Source organism: Oenanthe melanoleuca, chromosome 4, assembly GCF_029582105.1.
Source record: "Oenanthe melanoleuca isolate GR-GAL-2019-014 chromosome 4, OMel1.0, whole genome shotgun sequence".
Taxonomy (NCBI): domain Eukaryota; kingdom Metazoa; phylum Chordata; class Aves; order Passeriformes; family Muscicapidae; genus Oenanthe; species Oenanthe melanoleuca.
In genome coordinates this window covers 57,619,503-57,638,472 of record NC_079337.1, presented here as the reverse complement: position 1 = coordinate 57,638,472, position 18,970 = coordinate 57,619,503, and the positions used below count along the sequence as shown (strand labels likewise).

The window sequence follows — 18,970 nt, the reverse complement described above, 5'->3', positions numbered from 1 at the left end:
GTAAGCAGCAGAGACCTGTAAGATGTGATGAGACAAATAATGATATCTACATGGCTGAAAAATCTCCTCTATTTGCTTTTGGAACATGAATGTGTATTCATATTCCATAAAACCAAAGTAAGCTAAACAAACAGTGTTTTATTTATTCAATAAAGAATTAAACTCAAGTTGATTACTACTAGACATAATTTCATAAAAATGCTTCTGAGGCTTAAACAAAGATTTGGCTATTGATGTGAATAACAGAACTCCCAGCTAGAGTTACTCCAGCTAAGATGAAACTAATTGATTAAGGAAAGCACTTCTAAAGCAAATACAGACACTGTCTACCCCTCACCTTTTTGAAATACACCCATAATAATACCAAACACAAGATCTATGCTTTTCCTTAAACCTGTGAGTATTGAAAAACTACCACTGTCCATCTGTTTTAGTCTGCCTTTCAATTTTGCTGCAAGCTTACACACACCACAGACTTAGTTTCTGCTGTGTTTAATTTTTTGATTTTTTGCTTTTGCCTACATTTTCTCATTTTATCAAAAGATTTTCCAACACAGAGATAGCTATTCTTTGCCAGTCCAAACAGCTTTTTAATATTATCAGTACATAAAATATTTCCACTTATAATAGCTCTGTATAGGTCAGAATTTACAGCTGTAATAACCCCTAACCCGTAATTTAGTGTCAGCAATTTTCATAAGGATGCAAAAGAAGGAGGATTGAGACAAAGGCCCTTGAGGTCAGTGGAAGGATTACACCAGCTTCAGTCGACATTGTTTCCACCCTGATAAAGGTTTTCTAGTGCATTTTTCTCTTTTTTCCTAACAATCCAACTGTTGTATATGACAAACCTTAAAATATTGAGTTAAAGGTTTTTCTTAATCGTGCAGTTTGTGTCTAATGACTATATTTTTTCCCTACATAGATATAGGCATTAAGATTAATACTAGGTGGCAATTCTCAACCATTAAAGGGGCAATGGGTTGGGAAATAAAAGTTTCAGCTATGGATTATTGAGTTCACATATACATCACTGGATCAGAACACTGAAGTGAACCATATAAGATATGATAAAGGGTTTTCTCCTGGTTATGGAAAGAAACATAAATAAATTCTGATTTTTACAGAGAGGGACCTTATTTCCTTCTTGTTTGTTATTACACTCACAAATAATACAAATGTGCAAGGCATGCAGTTCATAAAAGAAGTGACTGCATACATATTGAGGTTTTCTTTAGCTGAATTTATTGACACTTTGGAAAAGGGAAAAGTCAATCTATATTAGCTACTGTACAGCTGAGAGATTCATTTTTCCAAACATGTTTTTTTTTTCTATAAGGGTGGCACAGAAATGATGTATCTTCCAGAGCAGAATTGTGCAGGGCATTACCAGGAGGACTTGACTGAGGAATAACCTTAATGAAGTGTGATGCATCTTTTCTTCCTTTCATCCACACCTTATCACTCATTTATCTTTTAATTTTTCTCCTCTTGACCAACAGGCTTCCTAGTTTCCAGAACTATGGTATTAAAAAAAGATGACAGTTAGAATCTCAGAGTCCTTTACTGTTATTTACTCCTAGATGAATGGGAGTGAAAGTATTTCACAGCTCCAGACCTCTGATTGCCTGTTCACATACTAGATCTCACTTAGATCTCAGCAGTAGTTGCTGCCACTTACTGTCCTTTCATAAAAAGATCTTCAGAGCTTTCTCTTCCTGCCCAAATAATGTTGCTACATTATATGACCCTGTGCATCACTGTAATTTTGAAATTTAAACAATTCAGTAAAACTGAAAATAAGCTCAGGAGAAGAGGCATTAGATTATTCTCTTTTTCTCTGCAATTCCCACCCCGGGGTTTTAATGCAGGAACAAAAAATCCCTAACTACTTCTATCGGCTTCCCTATGTACATTTAAAGAATATCTGGACACCTGGCTCCAGGCTTGGAGTTGTAGTGCCAGTTACAGAGAAACAAGCTACTGCAATGCTGAGCTGTGTGGTGCCTGGAGTTCCTTTCTAAAATAGTTTAGTACTATATTTTACCAGGTGTCCATGGCAATGTTGGATTTTCTTGACACTTGCACTAGCCAGTTTTATATAGCTCTGAAGATAAAGCTGTCAAAGAAGATATCAAATATGTTTATTTACAAATGCCTCAACTAGAACAAGCTTGTTATTTTCCAATTTTATCCCTATATGAAAATATACAAATATGAAAGCAACTTCAATTCTTTCCTTGTAGCAATAGGTGGCAGTAATGATATCTACATTTCTCTGGATGGCCAGTGGGCTTTGGAAACACTGTATTTGCCAGGTTTAGCTTGGATAAATAGTTACCCCAGGTTGAAAAAATTTACCTTTTTAAAATAAAGGAATCCTATAGCTAACCTTTCAAATTTCTGGGTATATATAGCCAGATAATAGTCTTCTTTGGCTGCATTCAACTTCTGAATTTTCACAGATGTCAAATTAAAATAAAAATATTAAACATAGACTGTTTCATTATATTGTTCTTATTGAATAACCAAATTTGCTTTACCACTGGGGTAATTGTATACTGCAATAGCAAGTAAAATAGGCAAATATTATTAAATGTTATAAAAGCTAGAAAGATTTGCCCAAATGAGTCTGAATCTGTACTTTGTCTCCTCTGTGTTGCATTGTATGGTATCTCAGAGAACAGGATTGGAACTGCAGCCTTATAAACTGAGCTTTTATATAACAAAGCCCAGGCTAGATCACACAGGATTTGTCTTCCTGACACAATAGTTCTTTTTCAGTAAAACATTAACAAGCACATACAACTTGCAGCAATCTAATGGTTAGTTTTCATTTTGCCTGAAGGGCTTAAAGTAATGACAAATGTGATGCTTCTTTTGCTAGAACTGCTTTCTAGAGTTAACATTACACAGGTACAGGTTTGGAATTCCACACAGAGCTGAAGGGAACCTGGGACAACTGTCAACCCTGATGATGCCAAACATCCCTGCATTTCAAAGAAAAAGCTCCAGCCAAATTCTGCTTCAGATCACGTGGAGGACTCATGCAAAATCACCACAGAGCAGTGATTTTTGATAATCTCACAGCTGATGACTCTTAATTTTTCTGTGTTGTAGAGCCAAGTATTACTGAGACCTTCTGTGTGTACAAGTGCAGGGGTGAAACCACTCCATGTGAATCAGCTTTCAAGAGCAGGTGACACCTCCAAGATCTGTGGGAAGGGCACAACTCATTAGACATTAATTGGAGGGTGGCATTTGGAGAGAATCATGTGGTGCAGCAGGAAAGTGTATGCAGTGCACTGGTGATGCCTCCTTCCATGACCCTGTGTAGAGAGATTTTGATTAGAAATAGGGGAGAATGTACTTGGTGTGCACCCTGCCAGCAGTTGCAAGGCTGTCAGTCTCCTTCCAGCAGGAGGCATAGGCTCTCCTCCAATGCTCACAGGCAGAAATCCATGCATGAAACTAAATGAGAGACGAATTGGATGACATTTGCCCTCTGCCTAAAGACAAATCAGGAGAGCATTGTTACTGATAAGGACATTTGGCTTAATCTGTTGTAAAAAGCAGCATTGTAAGTGTGGTGTTTTGTAATGACTGAAATTCATATAGCTGCTCCTTTGTTTTTCTCTGCATGAAATATGGAATAGATCCATTCAGATGTGTTGCATCCCCAAGAATTTGCTCAGCTTATTGGGCAAATTCAAAAAGAAAATTAACAAAATTCCAAGCATACAGGTGTGCTTGTCAGCCACTATTCATAGTGTGTAATTACTGTGTAATGTCCCTAAGATTTACCTTAAACCCTCTACCAACCTCTATACCTAAAAGTTCATGCACCACCTGCTAGAACAACAGTGTCCACAATAATATTATCACATTATTTAACAGCTCATTCCTCCTTCCATACCATGGTACAACCAATTACAGTCACATAGCTGGCAACTAAAGTGTGGGTCAGCACTGTGCTCTTCCTGTGCAGGGCAAGGAAAGGAACAGCAGCTTTTGAAGGTTTCAGGCTTTCAGCAAGTGCCTGGGCTCAGAGCAGCAGTGAAGTTCCCAATAAACCCATTTTCTGCTGATCTGAGTTGCAGCAGCACAGAGCAGCAGGGAGAAAGGCTGGAGACCAGCAATCAGGAAACAACCACCCCAGGCTGTGCTGCTCACTCTGATCTGAAGCCCTAAATCACCCTCACCACTGACAGCATCTCCTGCTGGCTTGTGCCTATGACATGGGTATGAGTATTTGGACTTTTATTCCTCAAACTGACCACCTTGCATCCCATAATACACACAACCAAGAGGCTATTAAATAACCAAGAGGATATTAAATGTGTTCCACAGACAAATGAATTTTGACATCCTGCATATGCTTCCCCTTCTGGGTCATTTTATTAATTTAATGTGCAAAAGTTTTTTTGTGGTAGACCAGGAAGGGAGGTGCAGTCTATTCTACAAAAGAAAACTATATTTCATAAATTATTAAAAAACTGACCTGCTATTACCTGAAATGTTAGTAGCATGTCCCATGACACTTTTCTATGTTGAGCTTCACATAACTTAGTAATAAGCTACTTGTAAGAATAATTTTGTATGCTTTTAAGAAGGAACATTAGCAAACAAACTCTCAGAGCAATAAATATGTGTATTACTGCATATTGCTGTTTAGAATGGATGAGATATGTCAAGCAATATTTCACCCAACTCCTAGTTCAATACACCACCCTTCTAAGAAGTTTCTATACTCTAGGACATGTCAATAACATATTGCTTGTTGCCTGAAATCAAACAGCCAAGTATTCCAACTCTTCTTGAAGAACCTGGATGAGGAATCAGGTGTTGGCAATACTGTTTGAGCCTACAGATTGTAGTGCCAACATCCTGGTTAACTGGATTACTACTGGAGACAGTAGGCTTGAAGGTGGATTTAGACTCTGTGCAGAGAAACTGTTGTTACAGCAACTACTTGCACTGAAATGATTATAAGCATTATTCTGGCTGTTTATTCAAGTGGAAATAGATATGGGATTCTATGGCTATATATGATCTCAGGCTAAAACACTTGGATTGGGTTCTATTGTGAATTAGGCATCTATAGACCCATTTATTGCCATTAGGAGTATAAACATGACAGTCATTGGAGTGCAGAAGCCATTTATGTGACTGCCTATTTTTAGATGAACTGAAAGCTTTATAGATTCTTTTATAGATTTGTTGACTATGTTGGCTTGTTTGGACAGACAACTAAAAGAGTATAGACTCCCTCATTTAAATCTTGGTGAACTGGGAACTAAGTTTTTTAAAACATAAGAAAAAATCCTGTATGCTGTGTGAAATTATGGAAACAACTGGGGATGTTCTCAAGTCAAATGACTGTAAGGTGTTATCACAGAAGTGCAGGCAGGTGTTTAAGCCTCTTGCAGGAGCCACGCTTTGGGCTCTCATTGTCTGGCTTGACGTCATCTCCCACCATGAGCAATGCAACCCTTCACACATGATTAATTATGCTGTGTTTAAAACACCTTGCACACTTGAGAATTTTTTAGTTGCTGCCATCAAAAAAAAAAACAACAACATTCTTCTCATTTGCATCATGAACCTTCTGAAGCTCTGTGTTGTCTTGTATCTGTGTGGGGCTAAGGGGGAGATGTCTGTGGAAGGAGCCTGGGGGTTCCTTGCTTCCCTCCAGGGCAGGTGGACTTCACAAGCTCAGATGCAAGGAACCTGGCAATACCACAGAGTGGTACAACTTTTTTTTACTTGTTTCAGCCTAGGGAGTTAATATCTTTTCTCTTGTAAGGAAACTAGTGACCAAGTGTTCCATAGGAGGGAACAACAGGCAATGACCGACCCCATTAACTGAAGAGTTACAGTGGATTACTGTGACTGTACAGGTTCAAAAATCTCAGCAACTAAGGCTTAATAATTCCATTTCTCAGCTGTAGATCTCATATGCTATTTCTTTTTGACACGGTCTCTTCCAAAAGCAAATATTAAACAATAATGATAGGATAAAAGGCTGTTTTCTGGAAATGTACTTCCTTAAGTACATGCTCATAAATCTTAGTTTCAGCAGTAGAGGTACTCTGGGACTTGGGGAAATAAGCTGGTACTTTAATTAGTGTTAACTCTCTTTACATATGTAAGTGCATGTGTTTGCATTGGGGTGCATCTGTAAAGCATTTCTGTGGCTTAGGAGATTTGCAGGAGACAGTTGAAGGAGCACCACTGGGGAAAATTCTGCAGCATCTCAAATTAAGAGGCAAGCTGTGACTCTCTGTGGGTTTTAAAGGCAGAACTCTAGATAACTAATACATTTAATTAGCATAAAAGCTGAGCAACTGTATTAGTAATTGTTACTGATTATTGACAATGCATCAATTATTTTTTTATTGGATTTCATTCCAAATAGACCTCTGAGGCTCATTGAGTAGCACTGTTGGTCTGATATTTTTAATGAAGATCACATCTTAATTATTGTAGCAACTGGGGGGAGAAACATAGGAAATATAAAACTGCATTTCCCCACACCATCACCTTTTCTAGAAATACACAGAGAGATTAATCTTTATGTCCACGTATTAATTTTTATCTTCAGACTTCTTAGCAGAATTTTTCACAGCTGGTATATAAAGCTGTTTGACCCCTACAATGACAAAGAAACACACTCAGCCTTCAGTAAATCTTATCCTGCTGACTGGGAATCCACATACTGCCACCAAGCCCCTCTGTCCTCTGTTACTGCACTCCTATTTTCTCTCTCTCTGCTCCCTCCTAACTTTGGCTTTTAGGGCCTGACTCTTTCCATGCAGTTTTCTCTTCCCCACTCCTACACCACACTTTGCACTCCCTGCTCTTTTCCCCATCCTAGTCCCCCTCTGGACATCTCTGATGCAGGTACCTTGTTTTGGTACCCTCAAATCCATCTGTCTTACCATCAATTTCTCTTTTATTGCTACTATCTGTCCAAAGAGTGGATGTCCAAAATATCTGCAGTCTAAACTCAGCCTGATAGCAAAGACAGTATCTGACTATAGAAAGAGGGCCCACAGTTTTATCACATTTGTCTTCTAATGTATCTGTGTTCATAATTAAAACCCCAAACCCAAATAATGTGACATGTACACTAAGAATATTACTGAAATAGCCACTCTGAGAGGCCAAAAAAGAGAGATGCTCCAGTTTTGTATTGTGTTTTTCTTAGGCTAGAAAGGAACTCTTCTGCATTCAGAACACTACAAAAGCTTCACATTTATAACAAAATGAAGAGACAAAAGTCTGAATTAAAATGGGTAGCCACTGGATTAAGGTTATTTCTCATTATTATTAGTCAGACTGTAGAGATGATTTTGGTCATCACTATAAAGAATGAACCAATTAATATGAACCCAATTTAATACATTTTGGTTTGTTGAATATGCACTGCCTACCAAGAGCTGCTCCCACCTTGCAAGGTCCCAGTTTGGCACAGTGTTTTCATGTCCTTTCTTTCTGACAGTATTTCTTCATGTGCAAGAGCACCACAGCTGCTGAACTGCAGGTTTGCCTTGTCTCTGCTGCAGGAAAGCTCAATTATCCACACTGCTTTATCCTGGGGAATTCCCCTGGGATAAATGTAAGCTCTGTCTGCACATGTTGGGAGAAGCAGAGGCTCATCAGTAGCACTGTCTGTCATACAACATCAAAGCTTTGAGCTGCTGTGCTGGCTCCTCTCTAAAACCCATCCAGGGGAGTTGGGACAGGATTTTACAGGGAATATAGGAATGTTTGAATATAACCTTGAGGGAGTGTCCTCAGGAGCATCCAAGGAGGGGTAGAGCGAAAAAATGCAAGAGACAAAAACTGAAAAGGCAACTCCAGCATAACAAAACGTATGGTAATTTGTATCTTAATTGCAGTCCCTGCTCACAAGATAATTTGTTTTGAAAGAGGAAACTGTCAGATGATCACAATTACTCTCTCGTCTCTCAGTATGTCTGTGAAGCCAAAAGTTGTACAAAGGAGACCACAGCTCACCTGAAATATTAAAGCTGTACTGAAAGCTTCTGAATGCATTTCCAAGGCAGGAAGAAAGCTCAGATTGCAATACCCATTAACCTTTTGCCATATCATGAGCAGTTCACTCAACACCTGAGATACAGAAGACTACTGCAGGCATGAAGAAATCAAGTAAAAGTGCACTTTTTTCTTAAGTCTTTTTTATTTTGCCATATATTAAAAAAACTTAGACAGTAAGGAAATCTCCAAGGGAATAATAGAATACTTTATGTATGTATTGCTCATCCAAGCTGAAAAATATGTTGCCACCACTGAAGCAGAAATGGGAGAAAGAAACAATTGTCCATATGTTGCTCTTGGTTCATACTTTGCTTAGCATGAAATTTAAAATCTTTTTCCATATTCCCTTTTCCATCTACATTCTTTAATCAAAGATTTTAAATTTCTTCACTGACTGCAAAGAAAAATGACTCAAGCACACTGCCTGCAAATCTGCCATTTCAGTGGAGACAATATGCCTGCTCAGAGTCCTGGTGGAGTGAAGTTTCCAAGATACAAAGATATCAGATTACTTACTACAGTAAAGCTCAAGCTTTGGGGGAACAGGAGTTAATCTTGTATCATGTATGGTTAGGTCTTGTTGTCTCCTCTGTTAGTTAGAACTTCTGTCTTTGCTCATTTAATCTCTCTGGATCAGCCTTTCCCCCACTTTCAGATGCGTGGAGGGGCTGGGGTAGGAGGTGGGAGGCCAAAAAATCAGGGCAAGCCAGGCAGTGCCATATGGGACAGTGAATACTGTCATGCCCCTGTAGAAAGAGTGCCTAATCATTTTAATTACTTAGTAAAAGTTATTTGCCTGTAGTTATTAATACTCTTATTATATTTAGCCCAACAGTATCAACATGATATTAATATGGTGATCTATGGCATGAATCAGTTGGGAGCAGACACCATACTAAAGTCACTTGAAGCTTTAAAGCAACATCAACACATTTTAAATAGATTTCTGTGAAAGAAGGAGATCTCTGATAACTGGCCACAAAGAAACCAGCAATATGCTAAAGCAGAAAACTGGTATTACCCAGATCAGATTTGTGGGTGGAGACCTGAGATAATCTTGAATATAAAGCTCTGCCTTAGTTCTTTCTGCATCTTCTGCTTCAGTGTCTGAATATCTAAAAATGATTCATTATCAAAATTTGAATTCTGAGGAATGGGGCAAGGAAGAAAACAAAGCATTTAATTTTAATTATCCATCAACAGGATGCTAAATTATGGAGATGAGGGATATGTAGCATTTTAATACATACCATGAGCCCTAAAGCCTGCTTTTTCTAAAAGGGTAAGTTTATATAAAGGGATTATGAAAGAAAACCAGGAAAGGAAAAGCAGGAACACAGACAGGTGATGGCAGCTTGTTTACATGGAGGTGCAACCAATGTTTGTGTGTGTGATGCACACAACACAATAGTTGGTAATCTTACTGATTGCTTCTCTGTTTAAAATCAGACACCCAGACAAGTGTAGAGATGATCTAGACACAAAGGAGTGTATGACATGAATCTAGCAAAAAGAGTTATTAATTCTTCTAGAAAAAATTTCAAGCAATGTTATCTAAATCATTATTTTTTACACTGATTTAAAAGTTTCCCTGAATCCTCCCCCACTTCATTGCCATTTTGCTGCAACCAACAAAAAACCATGAGAAATCTTTAAAGTCACAATGCTATCACTAGGACATTGTGGACTTATACATGTCTAGATCATATCTACACTCATCTGGGCTTCTGATTTTAAATAGAGAAGCAATCAATAAGAAAACCAAAAATTATGCTGTGTACACCACAGACACACATTTCAAATGGGCTTGATTTGGGTTTGTTACTAATGCAAGATGGTCAGCCAAGCTCAGTTTATAGGTCAGATGTTCCATTTCCTACCATTGACCAGACATGTAAATTCTAAATTATCTAGGGCTTGGAGGATGAGTTTTCCTTGGCTAAAATATTTCATGTAAGTTCATTCCTACCATGTTACAATAATGAAAGAAAGAGACACAAGGTGATTTCGTCTGCTCTCTTGAAAACTCTAAGGAAACAAGCAATTCCCTGCTGGCTTCAGTGGGGGTGTCTCAGCCATGGGGTACTGAAGGAGTGAGGGTGTGATGGGCATATTCTGGTGTTTCACCTCAGTGAGGAAGGGAGAGCACATCAGGCCCACAATAAAAGATTGTATCTGTGGTCATCATGCACCTCAGAGTGTTCCTGTCTCTTTCCCAATACAGCCTGCTTTACTTTAGTAGTAGCTTATATACTCTATATATAGAATTCTCAATATATTTCTAAACCAGCTTCATTTATTAGCAGTATCTTATCTGGTATATCAACTAACTTTTTCTGTTGCTAAACAGCAGAAAAATGAACATGTTCTTGTGGAGAGAGAATTCTGTTTAGAAGCTGAAAGGCTTGTTTTCTGTGTATTTGTATCTTGTGGTAGCTAATTCTTTGTTAAATGCATGACTGAAATTTAAATACCCTTTGTGCCTAGAATTTGTGAATCACTTTCTTTTTTCATCTTGCTGGCTCATAAGCATTCAGCAGGTGTTCAGGGCTTGCATGGTGATTCTTTTTTGACTGGTTTTGATATGTTTTCTGTTTTACTTGTCTTACATAGCTCATTGCTCAGTTCCTGTAATTTTTCCTCAGAATAATGTGAGCTAGAACTTGTTTAAGGAACATAATACAGTGCCATGGAAGAGACATGGGAACACCAACTAAGAAAATCCAATGGACAAGACTCTTGATCTGCTATGATCTTTGATACTGCTTATGAATAGTAGTTATATGGTTATTTTTACCCTAGTTCATCTACTTCGGACCCTGCTACATTTTTTCTTCATCTATACACACTTGCCAGAAAATAAATGACTATTAGTATGAACATAAATCTGTAAGGAACTGTGTTTTTAATATGTCCAACTAAATCTCAGGTTGGCACTACTCTGCCTGTGACACCTGTGAAAAACTAGGAACAAATTTTCCACTTCCAAGTAATTTTCAAAACTATTTACTGCTTACATACTAAATAGAAAATATTATGAAGGGCACCTTTTTAAATAGAGATTGCTCTTTTGCTGTATGTTGTCTCAAGTGAGACAGGGAAGGCCCATTTTAAAGAAGTGTCTAAACATTTAGATGTAGTGTCTTATTTCACCAGACTGTTGAACAACTTGGAAGACTCAACAATAATGAACAAGCAGATCCAGTTCTGAACTCAGAGGAATTCTTGTCTGGCTGGTAGCAGCAAGACAGCCTTACCCTGCAGAGAAAAATGCAATGCTCAATTTGCCACCATTTTCCATTAGCTTTGGCCCACCCTGCACTGCTATTGAGTTACTCAGAGCTGGAATAACTCCTGGTGCTGTTCTCCATTGGAAGCAGAACTTGGAGGAATGGAAAACAGACTGGTGATCACAGTAGCCACACAGCACAGACCTGCCAAGCCAGGCTAATTCCAGTCATATTGTGTTTAAAAAAAAAAATTATGTACACTTACACACATGAATAGTTTTGCATTAAATAAACCCCACTAAAATAAAAGTGTCCTGGGCATGCTGATCAAACAGTTAGTCCAGTATCCTAAAATTGTGCTGGAAGGTTACTGCAATTTCCATTCCAGACATCTGCCACATCCAGCCTCCCCTCTAAGCAGATAAAAACCAATGGAGCCAGACTATGATGAAAAGTTCTGAGGGCAATGCAGTTAACACTTGCCCCTTAGAAAGAGAAAACGTGAATTTTTCAGCATGAGCATGTTAGCAGGGCAGCAGCCACAGCATTTCAGGGCCAGCACTGCTCTGAGCCAAGGCTGTAGCTGCAAGAGCATCCTGGAAGAGACAACACTGGAGCTACTGCTGGAATAACCCCTGAATGGAAACAGGCAGCCTACTTTGGTGAGGAGGCAGGTGGTTTTATTGAAATGGATGAACAGCAACATTTGTGAAAGGAGGAGCCTGAGTTACTCATGGCTGAAATAAGTTTATTCAGCCTTTGATGAGAAAACTTTTGTCCAATACATTATTCCCTGGCATTATACAACCAGCTCTGGAAGGAATGTATTTAGTCATATCATCTTGAAATGGCAGAATTCCAGATTTGGTCCAAGATTTGAGAATGATTGAGATTATGTATACTGTAAGAAACCTTCTGTGTGTACTGGGATTCAAGGGTCTATAAGAAAAATCACACATCCAGCTTAAAATAATTATTTTTTATGTGAGAAAGGTGTATAAAATATAATCACAGCAGGGCTGTGAGAAAATAAGGGGTTTTTGGTGTAAATCTTACCTGTGACCAACAATCTCAATATTAAGTTAGCTGTTGTATAAGTTAAGTGAAATTTTTACTCAGAATAGCCTTCAAATAATAGCTTGAAACTTAGATATTTTCTTTTTTAAGTTTTAAAGTTTTTAATTCTGTGTGAACACCCATGCAAATGCAAACATTTACAATAGAGCTGTGAGACACAGAGCAGCATTCATTATTGTGCTATAATAAACAATTCCACTATTGCAGAATTATGCATGAGAAATATGGATTTTATATACATGAATGTGATAAATAAAAATGGCAAGTTTCATAAATACACCAGAACAGTAGTGGGTTTTTGCTCTATTTATGGCTAACTTTGTCCCTGCAGTAACAATAGTCCTATTGCTGAAATGATTGCCACATTCAAATTGCACACCACTAACCACATCAACAAACACAGAGGCATTGCAAGGCATCTCCAAGGGAGCTGGCACAGTACTGATGTCTACACTTCTGCATCCATTCATGTGTGCCTGGGAATTCCTGTCCCCTTCAGTACCATTTCCTTTTGTAGCTAACTCCTGGGGCCACAGGTTAGCCTGGAAAAACCCATTCTATCATATTGCTGGTTGCAATTGTAATGGAAACCTGGACACATTTCATACACAACTGGATATTAGGAGGAGTTAATGATTCACACCCCACATATTCAGTTCTTTTGATACTGCAGTTTGAAAATCCACCAACCCAGTCTGATAAATCATTTGACTATCCTTTCTTTGTAGCCAAGACAACACCTAGTAGGAGGCTCTCTCAATGATTCTCTGACTTCCAAACATTTTTTCACCTTTTCCCTGCCAATCTCATTTCATTAAATTTCATTCTTAAAATTTCATTTTAAAATGAAAGATCTAATATAGTTTTGTAGGTTAGCATGTGAATGATGGCTGAAAGTGCTTGGTAACAATGATATTGCTGAGGCCTGCTACCACAAAGCACAAACACCCAGCAGATCACTGATTTCATCTCCAAACAAGACAGTGTGTGTGCAATGATAAAGGAATGACTAGATGTGTCCTCACTGTGCATCACTGCTGGCTCTGCTCCTGAAATAATTTAAGTCAGCACTGTGCTCTTGGTGCCAGACATGCTGCAGAGATTTAGGGCAGCTGAACCCATCCCACAGACTGCTGCTCCAGGTGGTGTGAAATGTTCTGGGACTCACCTGGCTAAATAACACATTCACTGGTGTGTGGGTCATTTCTGATTTTGTGGTGACTGGTGAGAAGATGAGAGGCAAAGGCTCCTCGTGCCACAGTTGGGTAATTTGGGCAGTAAGCAGTGAAGTGGGGCAGACACACTCAGATCTCAGGACTGGCAGCTTCAAAATAAACATCTCTTCCATAACACAGCAGTCCTGAACCAGATCCCTGGACAGCAGTCCTAGCTAACCAGTCAGTGACACCCACTGAGAGCACTATTTTGTCTTGTCTCTTTCTGTCAAAACTTTAAGTGCAGAGTGAAAACAAAACCCAGACCCCAGAACCTGCCTCCAAATGGAGCCAACAACCATGGATGACCATGCCTTCCCCCACCCCCATGCAAATCAGCAAGTGTTGAACCACTACAACTCAAAGGAAAAAATAAATTTTTACTTGTTATGATTAAGTAACACAAAAGAGACCAAAGTGTCAAACCCAGTTTCATAGTGGGACCACGAAAAGGCAGACACTGTCACAAAAAACCATGAACATCCACAATGACTTCAACCCAATCCTGCATTCTTTCCGGATAACTGTCACCTTTCTCAGGCTTTTCTGTAATACATCTTTAAGCTACAGACTTCTAGCAAAATACAAGTTTTGATTACAAACTGGATTGTCTCATGAATATTTTGCCAACTTATTTGCATAAAAGATCTCATCAATTTGTTTTTCACCAAGAACATTCCTTAAGGCATTAGAAAAAAGGTCAGCTGTGATTCTGAGCTCCTCTTTTAAATACTCGCTGAGAAAAGAAAATTTATGCAAAATACATGGAAATGTACTAAAATAGAAACAGTGTACTAAAGAATTTTCTTGCAATATTTGCAAGTTTTATTATATTTGGAGTTTTAACTGCAAGCAAAGCAAGTGTTGAAATGTTTAGTGGAATTTTGTCTAGCACAGTTTCAGTAACACAAATACCACCTACCACTCCATCTCTGCTCAGATAGATTCCATGCTGACCATTCCTCCTCTGAAAGTCAAACCATACTCTTTTTTTTGTATCTTTTTTGGGAAATCATGAGGCATCTTTGGCAAGTGGATGGGATGAAAACTCTCCATTAATATGTTTGAAGGAATTTTTTTATACTTTGAGAGATCTATGGCACAACTTAGTTTAGTTTGGCATCTGAAAATCACATCCAGATTTTGTATACATAAAACTGTATTTTTGCATTCATATCACTCTAAATTAGAAAAGATAACCCTGAATTTAGCCTAAAAAGAGTAAAATAAGGGTTCAATTCCATAATTTTATAATTTCATCATATAAAAATAGAAGTTATCCCTGCTGCTTCAGTTAAATGCCAAAATGTTTAAGGAAAACAGACCCTGATTCCTGACACCTTTTTTTGAAATGAATACTATGCTTGCTTCTGTATGGCAGAAAACCCAACCAATTGCTATAATATAAAAAGTGCAAAAAGATGCAGCCTCTATCCTTGTTCCAATTTATTTGTACTATTATTCCTACTTCCCCACCTCTATTCCTCCTGACCTTCATGCAGATGCTGCAAGTAAACAAATTATTCTCAGCTTTAGGTTCTATAACCATTCCCTGATGTTATTCTGGGAAGCTCTTGTCCTGAATTACAATGGTTTTGTGTTCAGTAACATTGGGGCACTGGAGAATTAAAAATAAATTAAAAGCAATTGGGATGCTGTTATAGGTTGTCTTTAGTATTTAAAGACCATAGTGAAAATTGTACATCCTAGTATGAGATCAGAAGGAGAAAAGGGCAGCATGAGAAGGGTACAAGGCTACTGAAAGGATGCAGACAGAAAGAAAGCACTTAAAGAGAAAACTTTTCAGAGCCAAGTTCCCCCTTGAATAGCAATGGGAACTTCTCAGAGGTTTTGTATAAACAGAACTATAAAATCAGATCTATGATAAAGTTCCTCTGCTCTGCCAAAAGCAAGCAGCCCATTCCTCCAATGGAATTCACTCACCTGTGAATGATGTGGTATCTCTGCAAATAATCCAAGGAAAGAGCCAGCTCACAAATGTACAGTTTAACAGTTCCTTCATTAAAATGGACATTCTGCTGCAAGTGGTAACGCAGGTCACCTCCAAGCAAGAGATCAACCACCATGAACATGTCTTCTTCATCTTGAAAGGAGTACCTGGAAGAAAGAGCTACAGCTGAGATCTCAGGGTGGATGGCAGTCACAGCCATGCCTTGGGGTGGCTCTCATTAAGTAGATCCTGGTAAATCCCTGATTTGCACAGAAAGGTTTCTCCCTGCTGAGGTCCTGTGCTGCAAACAGGCTTCGATTGTGGTGGGACTCTGAATGTTTAAGAGTTGTGCTTTAACCCCAGTGACAGCTAAGTACCATGCAGATGCTCTCTCACTCCTCTTTCCCAAGTGAGCTGGGGAGGAGAATCAGAAAAAATGCAAAAACTTGTGGGTTTAGATAAGAAAAATTTAGTAATTGAAAAAAAAGAGGAAAGTATAATAATAGTAGTAATGATAAAAAACAGCAATAATTGCAATGAAAAGGAGAGAAAGAGAAAAAAACCTGAGAAGAACAAGTGATGCACAAGAGCAGTGCTCTCCAGCCCCTGAATGATGTCAAGCCTGTCCCCCAGCAGCAATCATCCCTTCCCATCCAAATCCTCCAGTTTATGTGACCATGATACTTCATGGTGTGGAATATCCCTTTGGACAGTTTGGATCAGCTATCCCAGCTCTTTGTGCTCTCCCAGCTCTTTGTGCAGCTCCTCACTGGCAGAACATGAGCCATGGAAAATTCTTTAACTTAGGGTAAGCACTGCTGAGCAACAGCCAAAACATCAGAGTGTTGTTAATATTATTCTCACCCTGAATCCAAAACACAGCACTGCTCTAGTAAGAAGAAAACTAATTTTATCCCAGCTGAAACTGGAACATGAAGGCAAGCAAAACTGGAGCTGCTGCCATACTACTGTCTTATTTTAAACAGAGATTAACACCCGAATGTTGATAAAAAAGAATTTAAAATACCTTTAAGGTTTTTACATTCTTAAATAACCATATACTCATTCAGGTGACAAAATAGCTTACAAAGTAGTACCAATAAAATGGAAGGTCTTGAAATAGACTTGATATTTACACACAAACAACTCTAGCTCAGTGCTTATGGAAAGTATCCTGGCAGCATTCAGAGCTGCTGTCTCAGGGGTATTTTCCAGATTCAATAAATATATACAATGTTCTATTAGCTGAGTATTTTTTTACAGCTTGCAGTGTAGGTCCAAATTCAATAAGGACTAAATCTGCAATTTTACTGCCTAACAATACATATTTTTTTGTCAGCAACCTATATCTTATAAAATGTCAGTCTTCATGGTAGCTGACTGAATTCTCCTGGAGCCTTTCCCAGAACTGCCTGCTGAACACTCTGAGGACCAAATTTGGATGTGATTTAAATCCTGTAAATCCAAAGGTGTAGCCAGTCAATGAACAGTATATATAGAGACAAATATAGTGCTTGGGCAAGCAGGAATTTCCATGTGTTTCCACTTACCTTGGCTATGCTGCCACTGCTCTAGTTTTTGTGGTCTGAGTGAACCAACAGAAACTCTCTGGATTTCCTTTCTAAATGCAACCATATAAGATACAGTTTTCCCAAATTGAGGAATGTTAACATCTTATTTCTGATGTGAAATCACTCTTTTCTTAGAAATTGTTCATGAATTAATTTTTATGTGGTTATCTTATCTTATACCAGACATACACAGACTACTGAGAGGTGATCCACAATGAAAGTGCCTCTTCCAGCACCATGTGGTGTGTAATATATGTTGGCTACAGATGTGATTCAGCTCTCCTGAACTGTAAAATTTATGCCAAGAAAATAAAAACGAGAGGGCTTCCAGAAAATCTGTGCACACCCTGCCCCCAGAGGCAGAAAAGTCTATATTAGATTATTTTAATTGACAGTTAGGTACAGTTTCACTTTCATTCCCAGGCTTGCACTTACTGAAATGAGGCACTGCTTAGGGATTGTCATAGATGGTTCATTTTGAATTTAATGTTCATTATTCTTTCTGAACACAGCTCTGAGAAGTGACTTTCTCTCATACTCTGCTCTTCTGTTGCATTCCTATGTGACTGCCAAATGCCAGGAGGGGAAAGTACTTTATTTGCATTAAGCTTTCTTCTTAATAAGTCAAACCTCTGAAGCAAAATGGTAAAGTAGGTGGCACATGGTGTTTGCTCACCTCTAGAGAGGCAGAATTTTGTAACACACAAACACATACATAGGTTAAAAATCCAGAAGGCTTCAAAAATGTTCAAATTCCTCCAACTATTGAGCTTACTGAGCCTAGAACAATTGCAGAAGCAAAGCTTAAATGTATAGTTACATTTAGGATATATTTTTTTTCTTTTATGATACAATTGTTATTTTAAGTGAAAAAATTGTAGCAATTATAGAAGAGGTAAAATCATCATCATAGAGTGGCTTTGGTTGAAAGGGGTGTTAAAAATCATCTATTTCCAAACCCTCTGCCATGCATAGGGACACCTTGCACTAGACCAGGTTGCTCAAAACCCCATCCAACCTGGCCTTGAACACTTCCAGGAACAGGGCAGACACAGTTGCTCTGGGCAACCTGTTCCAGTGCCTCACTATCCTCTAAAAAAATATTACTTTTTCCCTTCAGTTATCACTTGAGTAAGGTATAGATTTTGTTTCTTTGTTTTTTATATTACTAAAAAAAATTTGAATAAAAACATTGCAGATTGAAAACTCTACTTAAATGATAAGTGAAATAGTATGTCTTGTCTGGGACTAAAGAGCATTCTTGGTGCCTAAAGTCATATGATTTGTCAGTAGAAATGGTACTGGTGCACCTCTAGTAGTGAGATATAAATGTCCTTAGTCATTTTTTGGGCAGAGTGTGAAAGCAGGGTAAAGAGTGACTGCTGTGAACTTGCTTTTAAATCCAACGATTATTCCCCTTTTTTTTTAAATTATGAGTGTGTTTCAAGGTGAATGTTCAGTCTAGACAAAAGTCCCATGAGAACCACCCAGAAATAAATGTGCGATCTTGCTCACATCCAGATAAATGCTGTCACTCAGTGGAACACGATTTTCACTCCACACAAGTTTTTAGGCTGATGTGCTCTGGTTTTCTGCATTTGTGAGTGGTGAATGGTGGTTCTTTGTCACCTGCCAGGCAAAGCTTTTGTGCATCTGTTATTGCTAATGATTTAAAAGAGAGATCAAACAAAGCTTTCCTGCAGGGCTCAACCAACCTTCACCCTTTCACTGCCTTGGGGCTCTCAGGGCCTCAGGCATCTCTGGGAATCCAGGCTGGGATGACAACAGATGGGTTTTGTCCAGGGGCTGTCAGATTTGCTAGTGAATCCATCTCCTATTGCTATGCCTTGCCTCTCAGGTAAA

At 38.5% G+C, this 18,970-nt stretch overlaps 1 protein-coding gene across 1 annotated transcript in view; it reads right to left on the bottom strand.

Annotated features, from left to right (window-relative positions):
* STK32B (serine/threonine kinase 32B) overlaps positions 1-18,970 on the bottom strand; it is a 145,724-nt gene that overhangs the window by 48,373 nt on the left and 78,381 nt on the right. Inside the window, exon 4 of the mRNA XM_056489793.1 lies at positions 15,530-15,703. Coding sequence (XP_056345768.1) covers positions 15,530-15,703 — 174 coding nt within the window. The remainder of the gene's footprint in view (positions 1-15,529; positions 15,704-18,970) is intronic.